The 22,499-nt window shown below is 62.1% G+C and overlaps 2 protein-coding genes across 4 annotated transcripts in view; one reads left to right on the forward strand and one right to left on the reverse strand.

Annotated features, from left to right (window-relative positions):
- Nucleotides 1–8,088, forward strand: part of SLC67A1 (solute carrier family 67 member 1) — a 19,281-nt gene extending 11,193 nt beyond the window's left edge. For all 3 annotated transcript variants that reach the window (XM_081537710.1, XM_081537711.1, XM_081537712.1), the window contains 5 exons: nucleotides 224–331; nucleotides 1,255–1,355; nucleotides 5,470–5,571; nucleotides 5,768–5,888; nucleotides 7,854–8,088. In XM_081537710.1, coding sequence (XP_081393836.1) covers nucleotides 224–331; nucleotides 1,255–1,355; nucleotides 5,470–5,571; nucleotides 5,768–5,888; nucleotides 7,854–8,041 — 620 coding nt within the window. In that variant the 3' untranslated portion in view covers nucleotides 8,042–8,088. The remainder of the gene's footprint in view (nucleotides 1–223; nucleotides 332–1,254; nucleotides 1,356–5,469; nucleotides 5,572–5,767; nucleotides 5,889–7,853) is intronic.
- Nucleotides 8,089–10,101: 2,013 nt separating this feature from the next.
- Nucleotides 10,102–11,224, reverse strand: PHLDA2 (pleckstrin homology like domain family A member 2). The gene is made up of 2 exons (XM_081531728.1): nucleotides 10,652–11,224; nucleotides 10,102–10,393 (listed from the first exon to the last, which is right to left on the reverse strand). The coding sequence occupies exon 1, from the start codon at nucleotides 11,092–11,094 to the stop codon at nucleotides 10,663–10,665; it is 432 nt and encodes a 143-aa protein (XP_081387854.1). The 5' UTR covers nucleotides 11,095–11,224; the 3' UTR covers nucleotides 10,102–10,393; nucleotides 10,652–10,662.
- Between the last annotated feature and the right edge of the window lie 11,275 nt (nucleotides 11,225–22,499).

Raw genomic sequence — 22,499 nt, forward strand, 5'->3', positions numbered from 1 at the left:
AGTGAGGGCAGTGAGGTGTGAGCCTTCCGCCCCCAGCAGCCAGCATCCTGGACCTGGGGCCCGCGCTCCCCCAGCCCAGCGCTCCCTTCAGGGATGCTTTGCCAAGACCACAGAGTGCCAGAGCAGCCGTGCTGGCAGGGGCTGTGCTCCAGGCAACAGGTCCGCTGGGCCGGGGGCATTCAGCCGCTGTCCGGTGGGCTGACGGCCTCCCCGCGTGCCCCAGGGAAACCAAAGGCCAGCGTGTTTGATCTGAAGGCCATCACCCGCCTGCTGCTGCAGCCGGCTGTCCTGCCGGTGTTTCTGATCAAGGTCATCTGCGGCTTCCCCTCAGGTGAGTCCAGGGCCAAGGTGGCCAGGAGTTCCGGGGTCCGCGGCTGGGAGTTCCGGGGTCCGCGGTCAGAGCACTGCCCTTCCTCTGCCCGGCCTCTCGTTCTCCAAGTCTCCCCAGGCCCACATCCGTCCCAGGGAGGGCGTGGCCCACCAGTTGGTGTGGGCCTGGCCGCCCGGGCCAGGAGGAGGACAGACGGCGGTTGCCCCCCGCCCCAGGCCCCAGTCACCCCTGCTTTGCAGAAGCTCTCACTGCCCTGCCAGCTGGCTTCCGAGGCCTCTCGGGACAGTCTGGGAGGAGACAGTGCATCTGCAGGTGGACACACACATTCCACCCGCCCCGCATCCCTTCTTGGGGGACCCGGGGCGTCCCTGACCACAGTCAGGCCCAGGAGTGATCCCTCAGAGCCCGTGTCCGGGGCCCTCTGACCCAGGGAGCCTTGCAGAGAACAAACTCTGAGGCCTCGCTGACAGGCGTTCAGGTGTTCCCATGTGGGCGCTGAAGGATTAACCCCTCCTCTGCAGAAACTCCCTGTCCTTACCATCCGGGCGAGCCCCTCCAGCTCACCTGCCCCCAGGACGGCTCAGAGGGGCACGGTGATGGGAACCCAGGCCACCAACCTCAGTTCTGGGGCCAAATTCTCCCACCCTGCCTGCCCAGGGCCCCCCCAGTCTCGCATCCCCTCACCCCTCCAGACAGCCTTGGGCTCTGCCCACCCTGGGCAAGGGCAACTCCGGGCACCTTTTCACTCACAGCCCACAGCAGCCCCGTGGGGCAGACCTGCCAGGGAGGAAGAGGAAGGCTCGCATGGGTCCTCCCTGAGCTGGTCGCCATGGGCATGCCCCTGGTGCCCCAGCGGGCCAGCTGGCGGGGGGGCAGAGGGGCACGGCTGCACAGCCCTGACCCCTGACCCCCCGCCTGCCCAGGGCTCTTCATGGTCATGTTCTCCATCATCTCCATGGACTTCTTCCAGCTGGAGGCCGCCCAGGCCGGCTACCTCATGTCCTTCTTCGGGGTCCTCCAGATGGTGAGTGGGTGCTGGGCGTGCCGGGCGGGTGGGCTCCCAGGGCCCCAGGGCCTCACAGACCAGCCCCTCAGTTTCTGAGCAGCACGGGAGCCATCCCACACACCCACCTTTTGGGTGCTCCGTCCGCACCTTAGCTTCTGGCTTGTCCTCCCCCCCTGCTCGCAGCTCCCACACCTGGTCTGCACCTGCGTGCCCTGTCTGCCCGAGCCTCGCAGGTGGTGCTGGCGGTAAAGAGCCCGCCTGCCAATGCAGGAGGCTTAAGAGACGCAGGTTCGATCTCTAGGTTCGGAAGATGCCCTGGAAGAGGGCATGGCAACCCACTCCAGGATCCTTGCCTGGGAAATCCCATGGACAGAGGAGCCTGGCCGGCTATGGTCCATAGGGTTGCACAGAGTCGGACAAAACTGAAGCAACTCAGCACGCACACACGCGCACTCCCTGCCCATCCATCTGCCGGGGGGTCCCATCTGAGAGGGGAGAGGGGAGCTTCATCCACACTGGGGGCTGGTGAGCCCTCCACCTCCCGTCAGGAAGCACGTCAGAGGCCCACGGCCCTCCCAGCACCCACCTGGGCCGGCCGGGGGTGGGGGGAGCGGACCCCCGTGGAGGGGGCGTGTGACCCGGAGAACGGCTGGGCTCTGCGTGCCCCGCGCCTGCCCACCGGCGGTGCCACCATGGCGGGGACAGGTGGCGACGTGCCTGCCGCCCCCCGGGACGTCTGCCTGACAGCCGGCGCGCGGGAGGGGCTATTCTGGGACCTGGCGGGCGGCGGCGGGAGCGCTGAACCTCTCCGGAAGCGGGTGGCGGTCACAGCACCTCCAGGCCATCTGCTGCCCAAGCCTCTGGGCCCGGGGCCGGGCTGGACCCCGGACTGAAATAGCCGTTCCGGGGAGGGGCCGGCCCCCACCCCGCCGTGGGCCTAGCTGCGTGGGCTGGGAAGTGCCAGCTTGGTGGGGGAAAGTAGATAAACAGAAAACAACAACACTGATGCTCTGAACCGGGGGCCGCTGGAGCCTTGTTCTAAATGGCCCCTCCCGGGACGACCCTGAAGGTCCAGTGGTTAGGACCCCAGGCTTCCGCTCTAGGGGGCGCAGGTTGGATCCTTGGGTGCGGGAGCTGAGATCCCACATATGTGTGTTGCAGCCAAAAATAAATTAACAACAGTTTTTTTAATTAAACTTTTTAAATAAGTAAAATAAAGAGCTGCTCCCAGCCTGCCGGGGGCCTGAGCTCATCCTGGGCTCCCTGAGCCCAGGAGACCGAGGCTAGGCCTTGGCTGAAGCCAGCAGACCCCTTGAGACCCTTGTGTAGGGACGGACCCTCCTAACCTCGGGCCTGGTGTGGGGTGAGGGTGGGCCTGCCAAGTTGGGCCCGGGGCTCTGGCACCTGTGATGATGGGGTGGACAGGTGGGTGGGGGAGCAAGCCTGGGTGCGGCCTGGGGACCCTCCCACCGGCCCACCAGGAAGAGGGGGCTGGGGAGGGGGGAGCCCGCAGAGCGGCTGGATGCCGGGCCTCAGGCCTTCAGTCCAGCGGGCGAAGGTGGGGGGCAGCTGAGGCCCTGAGCTGTGTCTGTAGAGAGGGCCTCGGTCACTTCCATCCCACCCAGGGTAGGGCTGGTCACCAGGGGTCCGGGGAGGGGAACCCACTGCTGCTGAAGCTGTCCCGGCAAAGCACTTCCTGCCCCACCCAAGGGGCTCACCGCGTCCCCCCAGCTCCCTGTGTGTGGTGGTCCTCGGGGTTGGGGTCTCACTGAAGACAGCCCAGGTGGTCCTAATCTGGAAGGGATGGTACTCACTCTCCTCCCCGGGGTGGGGGGGCTTGCAGCCCTCTGTCCCTCGAGGACCCTCCTGGGAGGGCCCCCCACTGAGCCCTTAGGCCACTGCAGGGATGGAGCTTCTGTCCTGTGGGGGGGGACAGAGACAAGCCCCCACCACCTAGGCATCTGGTGGGTCAGGGGAGACAAAACCCAGGAGAGTCAGGGCCCTTGTCAAAGCAGAGATTGCTGCTTCGGTGGGGTGGCCAGCCGGCTGGGGGCTCTCCCCCGGCCCAGGGAGAGGCCCAGAGGGAGAGAGCCTCACACAGGGAGGGGCTGCAGGTGCAAAGGCCCTGGGGCGGCTCGGCCGGCCGGAGGGGAGAGGACTGGGCTCTGAAGGCCTGCACGGGGGGGTGGGCCGCAAAGCCAAGAAGGACCCGGATTTACTCAGATGTACTCGCTGTGGGTGGGACCTTGTGCAGGCCGGGTGTGGTCTTACCAGCTGGCCACCCCCACCCCTAGGCTGTGGCAGAGCAGCAGTGGGCAGGGGGAACTGGGTGCCTGTGCCCGTATGACCTTGGGGGAGGCGATGGCCGCTAGGGCCAGGGCGGCGGGTAGCGGGCCAGGTGAGCAGACAGGATCTCCAGATGGGAGGGTTGGGAGAAAGTGAAATTTCTGACTAACTCTAGTTACTAGTTTACTAAGTCTAGTTTCATGTAATAACCTGGAAGGCATGAAAGCTTAGGCTTTTTTTTAAGTTAATGGGAAAACGGAGCGCTGACTCCCAGCACATCAGGATCCTGGTCTGTATGAAGAGTGAAGACAGATTTCAATCTCTCTCCTGGTTTGTTGATTTCCTCTCGGGTGTCAAGTACTAAAAGAAACTTGTCCAGTAGATCTTCCCTTTAAACAAACAAAACGAAGATAGGCAAGTGTGAAAGTGGGATTTTTTTTTAAGGGCACCCTTGGTTATGGTTTGAGACAGTTTCATGATGCCAGGCAGGCAGCAAGGAGAGTGCTCCCTCCTGGTCCACGGGGCTGGACCCGCCCCTCCGGGTCACAGAGCTCAGCCCGGGGCGCTGAGCCCTAGCTCCAGTGGGCGCTGCTCCAACCTCATGGTGCCCCTGGCACTTCCTGCCTGCCTGGTGGAAGAGGCAGGGACCAGCTATGGAGCCTCACCCCGGCCTGGGAACGGCCTGTGGGCTGGGCTTGTCCTCTGAGTCACATCCCAGGTGTCAAGGGTGTCCCCGCTCTGGGCTTTTCCTCCCACCCCCACGGGGAGGAGCCGAGGGCAGGAAGGGGAGCTTCCCGAAGGGGAGCCAGCCCCTGGCTGGCTGAGCTCATGGGGAGGGGGGCGGGACAAGGAGGACAGAGCTGGGGGTGGAGGGCTGAGCAACAGTGGGGGCTCTCTTCGGGAGCCTGTTGCCCCTTCCTCTCCTGCCCAGGCTCAGGACAGGCCCACCAGCCTGGGCTCTACCCCACCCCACTCTCAGACCCCAGGCCTCAGTTTACCCAGTCATCATGGGAGTGGCGGCCCCCTGGCCCAGGCTCTGGCCCCAGTAGGTGGTGGCCGAGGTGCCTGCCTGCCAGGGCCAGGCCTCGATCAGGCCAACTGCTGGAGGACCCCACATGGCCACCAGGGCCCTGGGCTCACATCCCAGTCCAGCCCCCTCCACCCCCCGCCCCCACGTGCCCTAGCCTCCCCATTTGTGGCAGCTCCCAGCTCCCAGACCAGACAGCCAAGAAGGAGCAGAGGAGTGTGGTGGTGGGCCAGGGCCTTAGGGGCCAGGGCACACAGGAGGGGCTCCCCAGGGCCCCAGGGCTGGACTCAGGGCCACACTGTGAGCTTTTTGCCCCGTAGTCACAGCCTCCCCCATCCCTGTCAGGAGTTAACTGGCGCTTTCAGGGTTTCCCTGGTGGCTCAGATGGTAAAGAATCTGCCTGCAATTCAGGAGGCCTAGGTTCGATCCCTGGATCTGGAAGATCCCCTGGAGAAGGAAATGGCAACCCACTCCAGTATTCTTGCCTGGAGAATCCCATGGACAGCTCACTTTCATCACACCTGAAACAGCAGAGATGCAATTACTTCTGGATGTGGGACGTGTGTGTGCGTGGGTGAGTGCACGTGTGTGCATGCATGTGTGTGAGACCCCCCCAGGCTGCAGGCCCCATCTCTCCAGAACCCTGGGGCTGTCGTGGGAACCACAGGCCCAGCCCTCTGTCCTGAGCCTTGTCGTTGCTGGGGCTGGTGGCAGGGGCCCAGGGGTCGTGGGTAGGGCAGGAGGCCCCCAAGCCGGCCGCAGTGCACACTCCCTCCCAGGCCCGGCCGTGCCCACCTCCCCCCTCTCGCCCTCACCCAGGTCATCCAGGGCCTGGTCATCGGGTGGCTGAGCAGCCATTTCTCCGAGGGAGCCCTGCTCCGGGCCAGCGTGCTGGTCTTCAGCGTGGTGGGACTGGCCATGGTGAGAGATCGCCCCGTTCCGCTATCCCTGAAAAGAGCAGGGTCCCAGACCCTCTCCATGACCCGCCTCAGGTGTCCAGTCAGAACTTGAGCCCCGGGGATCCCTTGCCCCCAACTTCCACCCAGGACCACCTCAGCGGGACCTCGGGATGGGCAACTCCCCCTGGTCACCGCAGCCTCCACCTGCCTCCCACCAGGCGCTGATGGCCAACGTCTTCCACTTCTGCCTCCTGATGCCCGGCCTGGTCTTCAGCCTGTGTGCCCTCAACGTGGTCACCGACAGCATACTGACCAAGGCTGTCTCAACCTCAGACACGGGTGAGTGAGGTCCCCGGACCGGGTGAAGGGCAGGCCCTGGGGGGCTCCCTGGCCCTGCTCTCTGGGGAGCTTGACGAGCAGTGTGGGGCAGAGCAGCTGCCCTGAGTTGGGGACCCGGTGGGCACCGGGTAGGATGGGCGGCCAGGGGTCTGAGTGGGCAGGGTGGAGGTGGCGGCCCACAAGAGGGTTCAGGAGGGAATCCTGCCTGCCACCCAGCCCAGCCAACCCTGCACCAGGCCCTGCTGATCAGCCCCAGGCCAGCCTAGGGAAAGGGAGGAGAGCTTCCTGGAGGTGGCATCTGGCTTGGCTGAAGTATGCACAGGGTTTCACTAGAAAGGTGGAGGAAAGATGACATCCCAGGCCGGCCCCAGCTGAGCCAGGGTGTGGGGTGAGGCTCAGAAAGGCAGCGGCGGAGACTGATTAGGAAGAGGGCCAGGCACAGAGAATGGCAAGAGGCCAGAGGGGGTGGGGCCAGCGCCAGGACGCTTCCCAGTCCCTGCCCGTGCACGCGCAGGTGCCTCCCGGGGGACCAGTGAACGAAGGCTCACAGCGACCTCAGTCTAAGAAGCCCCTGGGCCACTCAGTGGGGCTCAGACACCCCCAGACACAGACCCCCAGGTCCCACTCTGCAGCCCACTTTCCTTCTGAAGGCTGGGGAGTTTCCCATCCAGACTAGCGGGGGTGGTCCCTGGACCTGATGCTCCCTAGGCTCCCGTCCCCACACTGCTCTGTGCATAGTGCCGGTCAAGGCCAGGGGCTCCTGTGGGCTGGCTGTGGTCAAAGGCCTCCCCAGCAGCAGGGCCAGAGAGCTCAGGGCCCCAGCTGACCCTCCGTCCCTCCACCTGCATGCCTGGGAGGGGCAGACAGATCCAGAGGCCCCGATGGAAGTGGGGAGGTTGCCGGACAAGGCATCTTCTCAGGGCTGCCTTAGGAACCCCCAAGGCCCCCCACGTCGGTGACTCTGTGGTCTTGGGAGGCTAGACTGGTCCTGGAGGGCTTCCTGGAGGCAGTGAGCCGGCTCTGCCCAGAGACCAGGAGGAGGGAGGAGGGGAAGACCTGGAGAGTGGAGGGCAGGGCCTGCAAGGAAGCGAGAGGAGCGGAACCAGGTGCCAGGGGCACCTCCCCTTAGCTTGGAAGGAGCCGGAGCTTGTTCCCAGCGCCAGCCTGGGAACTGGAGACCGCAGAGGGGGCGGTAATTGCTCCCTGGTGTCTGCAGGGCCTGTGGGCGGTGGGAGGGGCTGCTCTGAAATTCCCCCCACGCGGGCCCTGAGCCTGGGCGGGGCTTCGCTAGGACACGCCCACCTAGTCCACAGGTGGGCGGGGCTTTCCAGTGCCTCTGAGGACCCTGCGGCCTAGGACCTGTGGGCACAGGTCACTTGGTGGCCCGCATAGGGCACAGCTGACAAGGGGAGGGTAGAGATAGAGGGGTCAGGTAGAAGGGGTGCAGGCAGCTGGGTGAGCCTGGGGAGCGGGTGCAAAGAAGGGGGCGCTCTTTGAGCACGCTGAACCTCCTCCCTGGCCCTGTGGGGGTGTTCCCTCCAGTCCACTCCAGGGCAGTAAAGGTCACGGGGGTGACCTGGGGTGTATGGTGGCCCACGTTACAGCCCAGCCCAGCTCCCATGCGGGGCCTCCCCGGTTCTGGGCCAGGCTGGGCTGGGGTGCTGTGTCCCTGGCAGGCTGGGAGGGGTGGCACCTGGCCCACAACCTGGGGCCCTGTTCCCAGGCTCCTCCTGTGCTTGGGAGCTTTCTGGAGCAGGGCAGGGGCACCACATCTGGAGGCCGCAGTGCTCCCCACGCATGGCCTGCAGGGAGCAGACCGGCAGACAGGCAAGGTGGAGCGAGCTGGGGGGCGGAGCGGGGGATGGGGGAAAGGGAGGCCCGGGCCGTGTCCAGGACACAGGCCGTTGGGGCAGTGATGCTCAGGGACCGGCCAGGCCTGACTTGACCCGCCCTCCCCCACCGCAGGAACCATGCTGGGCCTCTGCGCCTCTGTGCAGCCGCTGACCCGGACCCTTGGGCCCACCCTGGGTGGCCTCCTGTACCGCAGCTTCGGGGTCCCCGTCTTTGGCCACGTGCAGTTCGCCGTCAACTTAGTCGTCCTCCTGGTCCTCTGGAGGCAGCCTGTGCCCCGGAAGATGGACAAAGCCCAGTGACCTTGGCCCCCAGGCAGACTGGCAATAAACTCCCTTGGGACCTCTCACAGCCTGGTTTCTGGAGGCTCTTGCCTGCTGGACAGGGAGTCTAGGGAGGAGGGAGGTGGGGTGGGGTGGAGTTTTGGAGGCTGGAGGGCTTCCTGGAGGAGAGGGCCTGCAGCTGGGCTCCAGGGGTCCGGGGAAAGAAGGATTGCCCAAGAGCATCCCAGCGTGAGGCGGGTCCCGGCCCTGGAGTCCACCACCCAGGCCAGCAAGGAGTCCTTCCTGCTGCCTTCGAGACGACTCTGCCCACGTCCCCAGAGACAGGGAGCTCTCTGCTCACCCACGGCCCCAATGCCGACCCCTCACCAAGCACACGCTGCCTGCACACCCTCCATAGTCCTTGAAATTGCTTCCACGGGTGAACAGAAAGAGGACAGGGTTGTTTTAAAAGGTCAGGCATTTGAGGCTTGAGGAGAAGTCGAAGAAGAGAACCCTCGTTTCATGTTGGGGAGCCCAGTAGGTAGAGAGCCAGGCCTCCAGGCTTGAGAACCGGGGAGCCGTTCCTCCGCCGCCCCCCACCTCCAGCCCAAGTCCCACGGAGAAGGGGCAGCAGATGCAGGGAGGCCTGCCGGCTGCCGCGCTGAGAACCAGCGTGGAGAGGACAGCCTTGTCGGGTGTCTGCAGACACCCTTGAGACCAGGAAGGCCACCCTTCCCCCACAGGCTACTTTTAACAGAAGCTATTAAACTTGGAATATTCCACGGCCCCTCCTGGAGGAGCCTCCGAGAGCCGAGATCCACAAGCGTGCACACTCTCGCTCTCTCTCCCCCACACACATGCACACGCACACACACACACAGGCTCCCAGCCCTAGTGCTCAGGTCAGACCCCGCCCCCCCCATGAGCCCCACCAGGAACTGGTGAGGCGCCAGGACCCCACTCCCTGACTTCCGTCATCCACCAGACGCTCTGGCTCTGGCGGGAGAGATCTCCAGGGTGGCTTAGGATGGAGGTGCCCTTAGGTCAGTGGGGGCCCTGGAGCTGGCCTCTCCTCTCCGGAGGAGCCCCCTCCCATTTGCCCTGGGGCCTTACAGTGTTGTTGTGGAGGAAAACATTCACCGCAGGAATGGTTTCTTCTCTGGACCCAACACCCAGCCTCCCAGCGGGACTGCCCGCCTGAAGCCTGACCCCGGTGACCCAGTGAGTCAGGAGGCCTGTGATGGTGGCCCCCACCCCAGTCCAGGGTAAGACTGACATTAAGGCCCAGTTGGGGCCCTTCACTCCCCCCACCTCGGCGTCTCCCACCCCCACCCCTGGCTCTGTCCAGCCACAAATGTGACGTGAAGATGCCCTAGCCAGGCCAGGATCGGTGTCCTGTCTTGTTCTTCCATCCTTGGCTTCTTTATCACCAACAGAACTTCTACGTGGAGGGACACATCTCCCCTCCCCATCCCAAGGCTTGGGGGGCAATGCTGGACACCCCACTTCTGGAGTAGGAAGGGCGGAAGCTGCCCACTGGTCAGGGATCTCAGGCCTCCCTCTTGATAACACATCCTGGGCCCCTCGGAGGCCTCAGCCTCCTGCCCAGGGCGCAGACTGCTCTTCCGTTTGCCCAGAAGCACTGGTCGCCTCGCTGGCCCCACACGTCAGGTACGGGCCAGAGGGGCCTGACAGCTGGTCCAGCCCGGGGTGGGGTTAAGAGGAGAGCAGTAGGTGGGCAGGCAGAGGCCTGAGGGCTTCCTTTCAGGGATGGGCAGGTGGGCAAGAGGGAGCGGGAGGGGGCAGCTGGGGTCAGGCACGCAAGAGCCGCTCGGATGGGGAGAAACAAGGGCCGCACAGGGCCAGTTGGTCAGCAAGCAGGGTCCCAGCCTCCCCATTCACACCCGGAGTGAGCCAGGGCCCCCCAGAGGGCACTCCCGCACCTCGGGAGAGGGTGACCAGGGTCTGGCAGATGACGGTGTGCAGTCAAAGCGCATTTCCCTGCCCTTCCAACCCCTGGGGGGCCACTCCCCCCAATAACACCCACTGAAGGGACCACCGACTCCCCTCCCACAGAAAGCTCACTGCATCACACGTTGGCTGGTAGAAAAGAGAACGAGTCAAGCGATTTATTTGGAATGGTGGTGAGATAACAAACATTAAGACGGATGGTTTGGTTACAGGTACCATCGAAATAAATACATAGATAGCTAATAATTTAGCTTGCCCGCACAGCGGGCTCTGTGAGGCTCAGTGAATCAGCACGGAAAGATCATGTGTGGAGTAGAGTAGCACCGGGCTATATCCTTGCCGTGGTCAGCAAGTGGGTGCTGCTGGGGCGCCTGTCGCCCTGGGTATCTTCTGGTTTCCGATGGTACGTTCTGCATGGTTCTGTGGAGACAGAAAGATTCAGGGAGCTGTGCCCGAGCCCGGGGGCTGAGCCAGCGGGGGACCAGCCTGTTGGTCTCCCGAGGCCCCTACACCGAAGGTGCAAGCGACATCTGCCGCGCGCCCTAGGCGCGCCGCGATGGCGCGGCACCCAGTCCCCTCTCGACACCTAGACGGGGCAGGACCTCCCCCGACGTCCGAGATCGAAATCGTCCTCCACCACGACCGCGTGCAGCGGGCGAGGGGGAGGCCGGCACTCACCGCGGCGGGGTTTAGGACCGGCCGCCAGGCCCGGCCTCGGGCTCCTGCTCCGCGGCGGATGCGGCGCGCTCGGACGCGGCGCGCTCGGACGCGGCGAGCTCGCGGCGGCTGCGGAAGTCCTGCAGGGCGCGGCGGTTCTGAAAGTCGATGAGCGCCAGCGTGATGGACGCGTTCCAGTAGCTCTCGCCCGCGCAGCGGAAGTCGATCTCCTTGCGGTCGGTGGTGACGATGGTGAAGTAGACGTACTTGCCGGTGCGCTCCACGCAGTCCACCTTGAGGATGGAGTGGAAACGCAGCTCCTTGGGGCGCGCGCCTGGGCCGGTGGGGAACAGCCTCAGGCGGTCGGTGGTGAGCACCCCGCGCTTCTTCTTCCACACCTGGAACAGGCTGTCACTTCGTTTCTCCAGCTCGCCCTCTCTCAGCACCTCTCCGGGGTTCCTCATGTTGGCCAGCTTGACGGTTGGAGGGAGACGACGCTCGAGCGATGGATGGCAGCGCGAGCAATGCTCTTCGGCGGCGTGGGAGCCGCCTTTATAGCGGCCCAGCCTGGCGCGCTCCGCCCCCCCCCGCCCCGGGCACGCCCCCTCCAGCCCCGCCCCCCGCCGTCCTCCCCCTCCCCGGCCCCCGCCCCGCCCGCCGCGGTCGCCCCGGGGCTGCACACCGCATCCTCGCCCCGGGCCACCCGAGGTCATCGCAGTCCCCGTGTCTGCAGCCCGCGCCCCCCTCCCTCGATTCCCCGGCGCTCCAGCGCGCCCCGCCAAGCCCGGTGGGGCGACTCACGGTCCTCACCCCGCCCCGAACGCCGGCCCCACGGAGGAATGCGCGGCGGCCGGCCCTGCCCGCTGTGACTCACTGCCCGGGAGACCCGGGAAGCGCCCGTGGCCCGGGCCGGCCCGGGGTCCGGCCTGGGGAAGGGTGATGGCAGGGCCCAGACCCCCACCTTCCAGGCGCCCCGACACCCAGCGCAGGGCTTGTGGGGCAGAGGCAGCTGTCGCCCCGTTCCTCCCACGTCCAGGGGTCCCTCCTGGGGACACCCTCCAGGGGCTCTGCCCCAGCCGGCCTGATCTCCCACCTTGCCGCCCGCAGGCCCTCTCCTCCTTGGTTCGGACCGGCGGGAGAGCAGGTGTCGGGAGCCTCAGTTTTCACTTATGTTAAGAGACAACAGCCACTTGTTAGATTTGGCAACCCGTGGAAAGTGCTAGAACAGCTCCCCGTAGTGTCCAGTAAGCGTGAGGGCAGGTGAGGCTGCTCCAGCGCCCTTCCTGGGTCAGGCCTCCTCCCGAGCCCTCCAGGCCTCTCCACTGTGGGGACCTGCGGGAGGGCCTGGGAGTCTAGGGGGCGGGAAAGGGGTTGGTGCCTGCCCGGGGAGGGGGTCGGCCTGGGCTGGGGTGGGGGCGGCCGAGTCAGGGTCTGCCAGCCTGACTAGTGTTCTTATTTACCCTCGTCCTTTAAAGGGTTTAACAGGAGCAGGAAGTGATTGCTAGCTCCTGCCGGGTTCCCAGGGGTGGTGGTCCAGCTGACAGAGGGGATCTGATCTGTGGGGGCTCCACCTGCTCAGGGCCCCCACTTTCAAAACAGTCTACCTGGCTATGACCTGGGCAGGTACTGCAAAGCAAAGGGAGCAAGGTGAGCTGAGTCCTGTTGGGTGTGACAGCCACCCCACCTCCTGGTGCAAAGTGGAAACGCAGGTACTCCGGTTCAAAAAGGATTAATAACCTTTTCAAGGCAGCGAAGGCAGAGCATGAAACCAAAGGTGGGACCTCCTGGGTGCAGGCCCGCCCTGAGCCAGCCGGCCCTCCACCACCTGCCCTGGCCCTGCCTGCTGGTCCTAGCCCGGGCCCTGCAGGGTCACCGTGAGGAATAAGGGGCACCACTGGCTGGCTCAGATGGGAGGCTCGGGCCTCGCCTGAGTGCATGGACAGGGGTGTGGAAGGGCAGGGCAGCTGAGAGGTGGAGTTGGGCCCAGGACTCTGGCCTGTGGAAAGGAGCAGACAGCAAGCACAGGGACCGCTGGTCAGGCTGGGGGCAGTGTGGGAGAGCAGGAATCAGCAGGCTCGTGGAGCAGGGGAGCAGGCAGAGGATGAAGCAGGCACAGGGTGGGTGGGGGGGCGGGGAGACACATCTCCCCTCAAGGCAGCACGGGGCAGTTGTAAGGGGTGAGTTCCCCATCGCTGCGAGCATCCCAGCAGAGCTGGTAATGGTGAGACTGCTGACCCTCCTTCCCCAGGTTCTGTGTCCTGGGCTGTTGGGGGACGCGGGGAGGTGGGCCAGGGCCGAGCTCCCTGCCGCTGCCTCTAGGGAGCCACTGTGAGCTGGCTGGGTGCCCGGCACCCTGCCTGGACCCTCTGAGGCCCTCTGGCCCTTACCCTGACCCAGGGACCAGGCAGTGGAAGCTCAGTCAAGATGAGGCACACCACACTCAGCATTGCTTGAGAACCTATTGGGTACCTGCAGGCCTGGCTGGTGCTGGGGCCTGGAGGACAAGGAAGGAAACCTGCCTGCCTGCCTGCGGAGGGCGGCGGGGGGAGGGAGCTGTGAAAGGAGGGCGCTGGGGTCGGAGGGCCCAGAGGACGGCTTGGCAGTCTCCCTGGGGAAGGCAGGGTGCCACAGAGGGCTTCCAGAGGAGCCAGCTGAGCCAGGTCCAAGGGGGCATTCTTCGTGCCCTTTTCTCAGATGTGGAGCGGAAGCCCCGGGGAGGAGGAGCTGAGAGAGGCAGGAAGGGAGGGTGTGGAGGTGAGGCCCGGCGGGCCGGGCGGTGACCAGCAGGCCCACCCGGCGCTCCTCTGCGTCCCCACTGGCCAGGCAACCCCAGGGCCAGCCGGTGACCAGCGGCCTGGGGGAGGTGTCCTGAAGGTGGGTCCGCGGGAGCTGGGAGGGCAGGTCATTGGGGTGGGAGCCCACTGCCGCTTCCCCAACACCCCCAGGCAGCTGCACCCCCACTAGCCAGAGGTCTGCCCGCCTGACTCAGCCAGGCGAGCATGAGCCTGGAGCAAGGAGGGGACCCTGCTCCCGCCTCCCACGCAGGCCCGTCGGAGGGTCCTCTGGAACGTGAGGACAAAGCAAAGGGCTGACCTTGCGACCCCAGTGAAGGTCTTTAGGAGGGGCACCTCCCGAGCAGTTTGATAGCTGGGAGGACCCGCCAGGCCGGCTTCGTGCCCAAGACGGAGGCACACAGTGTGGACTCCGGCTGCACCCACGGGGAGTCCAGCCCCAGCAGGCTCTAGGCCGAGTTGGTGCTGGGGGCGGCCTGGAGCTCTGGCCTGAGAGACAGGGGCTGGCACCTCGGGGAGGCCAGTGTGGGCCCTGCTTTCTCCCTCAGGGTCACACTGGGGAGGCTTTCTTGGTTCTGCAAGGAACGGAGAAGGGGTCTCAGAGAAGTTGAGTGACTCAGCGTAGGTCACACAGCCGGCCAGTGGGTCTCAAACCAATCCGACCGCGCCCAGAGCCTGGGGGCAGGAACTGGCTCTGCTCAGGGGCTGAGTGGCTGCTGGCTGGGGGTGCTCGCTGGACCTTGCCTCACAACACCGGCATCAGGCAGCACTGGTCTGAGCCAAGTTTACTAATATTTATCCAAGGGCTGCTTCCGGGATTCACAGGGAGCCGAGGGGACCCCCTTGCAGCAGGCAGAGACTGGTCCCTAAACATCCGGCGGGGGACTCCTGCCTTCCTTCCCAGCTGGGCGAGGGTGTTAGGCAAGCCGGGGCGGAGCGAGGGCGTCTCTTCGAAACTCCCCATGAGGTCATTTCCCTGCGGTGATGAGGCCAGGCCTCCAGGCTCCGGCACATCCAGCCTGGCAAAGGGCAGCCTGTGAGGAAGCTGTGCGTCACAGCAGCCCCGAGCCTGGGGCTCCCTGCCACAGTCTTCCTGCAGGTGGCAGTGCTCAGGGACAGCCCTGAGGAAGGATCCCCTGCTTCCCTGCCTGGATGTCCTCCTCCTCCAGGAAGCCCTCTGGGATTGCCAGGCACGACCTCAAGCCGGCTCGCTCCAAGCACACAACTTCCACACCTTGGGGTGTCATTGACTGCTCCAATGTGGGCCTGGGGAGGGCAGGGGAGGCCCAAGCTGCCTGGAGTTGCAGCATCTGACAGATGGCCTGACATCATGTGACCTGAGCCCAACACAGCTCATTGGCCATGGCCCGTGACTCAGGCCTGTCCTCAATCCTTCTCCTCAAAGTTGTGGCCTGGGAAAAGTGAGAGCTACAAGGGCAGGAGGCAGGAGGCTGGTCCCCACCTGGTTCCAGGCTCTCACTGTCAGCCTGGCCTTGGTCCCTCAGGGCTGTGTCCCTGAGCCCCTCAGCTGGAGTCCAACAGGCAGGCGCCACCTCACAAGGCACTGGGGAGCGAATGAGAAGCAGTGACCCTACCCAGACACTTCCCCCTCCTCGGGCCCTGGCAAACTCCTGCTCAGAAGTCACTGCCAGTCCTGGCAATGCAGAGACAAATGCCTTCATCTCCGGGACCCTCGGGGCCCAGCACAGGTGCTTAGGAAATGTTTCTGGACGTGAGTGGACCGCCTTCCTGCCCAAGAGACCCGGCTCTCTGGTCAGAGTAACTGATCCTGGTGGAGACTGTTTCCTTGACTGGACAGCTAGGACATCCCGCGGTGGGGACAGGGCCGGGCAGGTCCAGGCCAGTGGGCGCTGAGAGGAGTGTCCTCTCCCATCATCACGGAGGGGGGAGAGGAGAGGGGAGCCAGCTGGGCACAAGGGACCTTTCTGGAAGCTCAGATGAACATATGAGCAGAAAACAGGAAAAGGGGGGAGGGCGAGTGGGCAAGGCACGGCCACCACCTCCTGGACGGTGCTCAGCTGCCTGGGCATCACCATCGGAGGACAGGCAGCGCGTACTGCTCCCACCCACCTGACCCCAGAGTCTCAGGCAGCAAGTCTGGGGTGGGGCTGCATCATGTGGGGTTTCTTTTTGTAGTGTGTATATGTGTGTGTATATACATACATATTTTTTTTAGTGGCTGTGCTGGGTCTTCATTGCAGCACAGGTTTTTTTCTAGTTGTGGTGAATGGGGGCTACTCTCTAGTTGCGGGGCACGGGCTTCTCATCGTGCTGGCTTCTGTTGTGCCTGGGCTCCAGAGCGCGGGCTCGGGAGCTGTGGTGCCCCGGCTTGGCTGCTCTGTGGCATGTGGGGTCTTCCCGGGATCGAACTCCTGTCTCCTGCATTGGCAGCGAGATTCTTTACCACTGAGCCAACCAGGGAAGACGCCCTGTCATGTATATTTTAATCAAATTCTTTACTACTTAAAAAAGTTACCAAAATAAATGACCAATTGTTCACATAAAAAGTTAAGAAACTGATGAAATGATTTTGCAGTTCTGAGCACTCCTCTCTCATGACCACCCCCCCCAGGCCCACTCTCGATGTGGTGACTGACCTTTGATCCTTTTTAAAAAGTGTATTGGTGTTTCATCAAGAATTTAGGAATAGCATTATCATGTCATCCAACAGTACCCCTTCTGGGTCTGTTCCCAAAAGAAGTGAAAGCAGAGAACTGAATACATGGCCGCACACCCGTGTTCACAGCAGCGTCCCAACAGCCAGAAGTGGAAGCAAGTGTCCCAACAGCCAGAAGTGGAAGCAAGTGTCCCAACAGCCAAAGGTGGAAGCAAGTGTCCCAACAGCCAGAAGTGGAAGCAAGTGCCCGTCCATGGATGCTGTTGTTGTTGTTCAGTCACTCAGTCGTGTCTGACTCTTTGCCACCCCACGGACTGCAGCACGCCAGGCTTCCCTGTCCTTCACCATCTCCTCGAGTTTGCTCAAACTCATGTCCATCAAGTTGGTGATGCCACCCAACCAGCTCATCCTCTGTCGTCCCCTTCTCCTCCTGCCCTCAATCTTTCCCAGAATAAGGGTCTTTCCCAATGAGTTGGCTCGTCACATCAGGTGGCCAAAGTATTGGAGTTTCAGCTTCAGCATCAGTCCTTCCAATGAACATTCAGGGTTGATTTCCTTTAGGATTAACTGGTTTAGAACACTTTGCTGTCCAAGGGACTCTCAAGAGTCTTCTCCAACACCACAGTTCAAAAGCAACAATTCTTCGGCACTCTGCCGTCTTCTCATGATCCAACTCTCACATCTGTACGTGGCTACTGGAAAAATCATAGCTTTGACCATATGGACCTTTGTTGGCAAAGTGATGTCTCCGCTTTTTAATACACCGTCCCGATTTTTCATGGCTTTCCTTCCAAGGAACGCCTACTAATTTCATGACTGCAGCTGCCATCTGCAGAGGGTCATGTTGTTCAGTCACTTAGTCGTGTCTGACTCTTTGAGACCGCATGGACTGCAGCACCCCAGCACAGACTGCAGCACGCCAGGCTTCCCTGCCCTTCACCATCTCCTGGAGCCTGCTCAAACCCATGTCCACTGAGTCGGTGATGCCATCCAACCATCTCATCCTCTGTTGCCCGCTTCTCCTCCAGCCTCAATCTTTCCCAGCATCAGGGTCTTCACCAATGGGTAGGCTCTTTGTATCAGGTGGCCAAAGTATTGGAACTTCAGCTTCATATCAATCCTTTCAATGAATATTTAGGGTTGAACTCCTTTCGGATTGACTGGCTTGATCTCCTTGCAGTCCAAGGGACTCTCAAGACTCTTCTCCAGCACAACATTTCAAAAACATCAATTCTTCAGCGCTCAGCCTTCATTACGGTCCAACTCTCACTGATTTTGGAGCCCAAGAAAATAAAATCTGTCACTGCTTCCACTTTTCCCCCTTCTATTTGCCAGGAAGTGATGGGACCAGATTCCAGCTTATGCTTCATCCAGCCCGGCATTTCACATGATGTACTCTGTAGCTGGAATCAAGACTGCCAGGAGAAATATCAATAACCTCAGATATACAGATGACACCACTCTAGTGGCAGAAAACAAAGAGAAACCAAAGAGCTCTTAATGAAGGTGAAAGAGGAGAGTGAAAAGGCTGGCTTAAAACTCAACATTCAAAAAATGAAGATCATGACAGTGGGTTCCATCACTTCATGGTAAATAGATGGAGAAACAATGGAAACAGTGAGAGATTTTATTTTCTTGGGCTCCATAATCACTGCATATGGTGACTGCAGCCATGAAATTACAATATGCTTGCTCCTTACAAGAAAACCTATGACCAACCTTGACAGCATATTAAAAAGCAGAGACATTACTTTGCCGACAAAGATCCAGCTAGTCACAGCTATGGTTTTTCCAATAGTCATGTATGGATGTGAGAGTTTGACCATAAAAAGAACTGAGCGCTAAAGAACCGATGCTTTTGAACTGTGGTGTTGGAGAAGACTTTTTTTTTTTTAATAAATTTATTTTAGTTGGGGGCTAATTACTTTACAATATTGTAGTAGTTTTTGCCATACATTGTAAAAGGTGAAGTCGCTCAGTCATATCTGACTCTTTGCAACCCCATGGACTGTAGTCTACCAGGCTCCTCTGTCCATGGGATTTTCTAGGCAAGAGTTCTGCCTTTTCCAGGGGATCTTCCTGACCCAGGGATCGAACCCAGGTCTCCCACATATTAAGAGTTCCTTGGACTGCAAGGAGATCAAACCAGTCACTCCTAAAGGAAATCAGTCCTGAATATTCATTGGAAGGACTGATGCTGAAGCTGAAACTCCAATCCTTCGACCACCTGATGTGAAGAACCGACTCATTGGAAAAGACCATGCTGAAAAAGATTGAAGGCAGGAGGAGAGGGGACAACAGAGGATGAGATGGTTGGATGGCATCACCGACTTGATGGACATGAGCTTGAGTAAACTCTGGAAGTTGGTGATGGACAGGGAAGCCTGGTGTGCTGCAGTCCATGGGGTCGCAAAGAGTTGGACATGACTAAGCAACTGAACTGAACTGATAGAACCAGATGCCATGATCTTAGTTTTCTGAATGCTGAGTTTCAAGCCAGCTTTGTGGAAAAAACCTTTCGCCTTCATCAAGAGGCTTTTTAGTTCCTCCTCATGTTCTGCCATTAGAGTGGTATCACCTGAATATCTGAGGTTTTTGATATTTCTCCAGACAATCTTGATTCCAGCTTGTGATTCATCCAGCCTGGCATTTTGCTTGATGTGCTATGCTATATATAAGGGATTCCCTGATGGCTCAGATGGTAAAGAATCTGCTTGCAATGCAGAAGACCTGGGTTTAATCCCTGGGTTGGGAAGATGCCCTGGAGAAGGGAATGGCTACCCACTCGAGTATTCTTGCCTGGAGAATTCCACGGACAGAGGAGCCAGATGGGCTACAGTCCATGGGGTTGCAAAAAGTTGGACATGACTAAGCAACTAACACTTCACTTCACTCGGCATATAAGTTAAATAAGCAGGGTGACAATATACAGCCTTGTCATACTCCTTTCCCAATTTTGAACCAGTCCGTTGTACCATGTCCAGTTCTAAGTGTTGCTTCTTGACCCACATACAGGTTTCTCAGGAGACAGATACGGTGGTCTGTATTCCCATCTTGTTAAGAATTTTCCAGTTTGTTGTGATCCACACAGTCAAAGGCTTTGGCATAGTCAATAAAGCAGAAGTAGATGTTTTCCTGGAACTCGCTCACTTTTTCGATGAATGTATGTTCGCAATTTGATGTCTGGTTCCTCTGCCTCTTTGAAACCCAACTTGTACATCTGGAAGTTCTCAGTTCAAGTACTGAGGAGGCAGGAGGACCCTCCCCTAGCACCTTGGGAGGGGATGTGGCCCCACCAACACCTTGATCCAGGACTTCTGGTCTCCAGAGCTGTGAGAGTGCAACACCCACTTTGTGGTCATTTGTGACGGCTGCCCCAGGACTCTGACACAGCCCCAGGGAGTCTGGTACTGAGCCCGCCTCCACCCCCGCCCACCCGTTCTCACCCTCCCCTGGGCCTGCAGCACAGCTGGCTGGCAGATGAGAGCCCGTGTGAGACAGAGTGATGGGGTCATCAGCTGGCCACAGGTGCTGAGACCACCGGTGACTCTGAGTAGGGGCTCTCCAGATCACCTGGCTCTCCCCAGGTGTGGACAAGGAGACAGAGCTCCTCGTGGTCTGGAAGTAAATACTTCCTGGCCAGGAGGGGAGCCAGAGGCCAGGAGAGCAGGCTTGGGACGTTCCGAGGGGCCTAGGCTGCCCGAGGAGGCGGCTGATAGGGGAGCAGCAGTGGGGAGGGACCTGGCAAGGGGGTCCCCTCAGCCCCTCCTCTGGGTGGAGGCTCTGCTTTCTTTGGCCCATCGGCCTCTGACTGGGCACCGCAGTCTTGGGCAGGTCTCTGCCTCATCTCGGTCCTCACCCGTGAGCTGCTAAGGGGCCGGGCACCCTGGCCCTGGGTCCCTGGGCCCCCTCAGACCAGCCCAGGCACCTCTTGCTCTCAGCTGTCCCCTTGTGCTTCCCACTTTGAGGACCAGGGTCCTGGCACCCGGCTCCCCTGCCTCCTGCCCACCCTACCCTTTTCTGCAGCCATCTGCCCTGCTCCTGCCCTGGGACCTCCTGAGGCAGGAGAGCCCAGAAACATGCTCCAGGAGTCCTGCCCCCAGGAGGACGCTCCAGCCCCGTGGAGGCCCAGGGCTCTGAGCCCGTAGGCTCTGGGGAGGTGGTGTGGGCAGCCAGGCCTGTACCCGGGGTCTGGGTAGGAGGCGGTCCTGGCCTCGCACAGCGGCTTCCCCCCGGAATCCCCAGGGCAGGAAGTGATGGGTCCCCTCAGGCCCCAGATGCAGAACCAAGACTTGGGGAGGCCGCAGCCGGGTCGGCACACCCGCCTTCAGGGGGAGCCCTGGGGAGCCCCCAGGAAGGAGACCACAGAGGCTGTCCATGGCCTGTGTGAGGTCCACAGACCCCACGAGCGTGGATCCCCACTGGGCCGGGCCTGTCAGCTTGTTGTGGAAGGCCACATCCGGCTGCCTCCCCAAGCTGTCGGCGTGGCCAGACGGGCCTGGTGACTGGGCCAGCAGTGACACCTCAAGGCGGGTGGGGGCCGCACCCAGGCGCGCCAAGGTGCCTTGGCCTCGGGGTGTAGCCGGGTCTCACCTTCCTGGTGGCCCGACGAGGCAGGGCTCATGGGGGTCTCCAGGGCCAGCGCCTGGTGGAAATCCACGGACAGGTTCTGGGGTGTGAGGGTCAGAGGAGGATGAGGTGTCCAGAGCATCAGGGCAAGTTCAGAGGCCTGCCCAGGCCAGGAGGGGTCCCAGAGCTCCTGCTGTCAGGGACTGCCTCCCAGCGACTCTGGGAGGAGTTGGGGGATGGCTGGGCTGGGGTCATGGGCTCCCGCTGCCCACGTGGCCCTGCCCTCTGAGCCTGGGGCCGGGAGGATGTCTGCTCCCACAGGAAGGAAGCTGCTCACGAGGGCTTGGAGGCAGGGGCCCGAGTCCGGGTGAGGCAGCCGGGAGCCAAGGGTCACTCGTGCTCGGGACGGTGCCCTCCTGCAGGGCCCAGCCCCCAGCACAGCGCCTGCTTCCACCAGGGGCCTGGCCGGCAGCGCAGCTGGAGGTGGTCCCTGTTCCACTGGGCCTCTGCAGCCCACCCAGCATTGCCCGGCCCACTGGGTGCTTGGAGGCAGAAAGGGTAAGTAGGGAGGCGAGACTGAGCGGACGGTAGGCCAGAGGTCAGGGAGCTGAGGCTCCCTAGCTTAGTCCCCACCTCTCGCCCCCTCCCCAGCCTAGTTGCCCACCTCCGGGGCGAGCCCACCCACCCTCGCCCCACTGGCTGGGAGGAGTTCAGGGAGCAGGAACCACTGGGTTGAGTCAGCTTGGCCCTGTCACGGTCTGGACTGAAAGGGGAACCCGTGGGCCTGGGGGGATGGCTGGGCCCCGGAAGACGTGAGTCAGGTCTCTGCGGGGTCCCTGCCCCAGAGTGGAGGCCGTGAACCGACACGGCAGGCCAGCCACCAGGGTGAGGCAGGGGCCCACACCAGGCCGTGGTGCCAAAACCCCTAACCCATAAAATCAAAACCAGAGTTTTAAGTGGAACTACCCTCATCTGTGGGGCTTCTGAAAACTCAGCTACAGTGAAGTGTACAGCCACACCTCCCCACGCGAGGGACTCTGACAAGTGTGCACACGTGTCCCAGACCCCACTCGGGTGACACTTCTGAGAGTCCCGTGTGGTTGGGCTCCTGCCCTCCGAGGCCTGGGCACTGGGCCGCACGTCTCCCAGAAACTGGGGTGCTGAGGTTGGTGGAGGAGGGGGTCAGAGTGGCCGCTGGACCTGGAGTCCACCCCTTGGTTTTGAGGACGTGGTGACATATGAGGCGCAGGCCCGGAGGGAGGCAGGAACCAGGCCCTGTGGCCTGCGACAGAGCAAGGGGGGTCTGGGGAGCCTCACGGCAGAGACCACAGGAGGGAGAGGACCCGAGGAGCATCGTGAAGGCTGGGTGGGGTGTCCTGGCCATCAAAGCTCTACCCGGCCCGCAGCAGTCAGGGGTCAGAAGCAGAGGCCTGACCGCACGGGCAGTGCTGGGGCGCAGGCGGCTGCAGCTCCAGGCAAAGCCAGGCACGCTGGCCAGGCCACCGTGAGTGCCACCGCCCTGCTGCCTCCTGGCTGCTGGCTCTGGGCAAACCTCCCACATGCTCTGTGACCTTCCAGCTCCAATGGCAAGGCCTGACTGAACCCGGGGGCCCGTGAGGGGCCGTGGCCGTGGGGTCAGAGCCCCGGTGCTCGGTGGGGAGGGCACAGCCGCAGGGCTTCGGGCAGCAGTCTTGCCAAGTGTACCCAGAACTGCCGAGCAGCAGCCTGAGGCCCCAGCACCGGGCACCCTCGCCCACCTTTCCTACCCCACAGGGCAAAACAAAACGCAGCGCCGCACTCTGAGTAACCTCAACATGCCGCCCTCCACCCCGCCTGTCCTGAGGTAAAGCCACTGTGTCTGCCCACGCCA

The sequence above is a fragment of the Giraffa tippelskirchi genome, chromosome 10 (assembly GCF_054371585.1).
Source record: "Giraffa tippelskirchi isolate mGirTip1 chromosome 10, T2T-mGirTip1v1.2.pri, whole genome shotgun sequence".
NCBI classification, from domain to species: domain Eukaryota; kingdom Metazoa; phylum Chordata; class Mammalia; order Artiodactyla; family Giraffidae; genus Giraffa; species Giraffa tippelskirchi.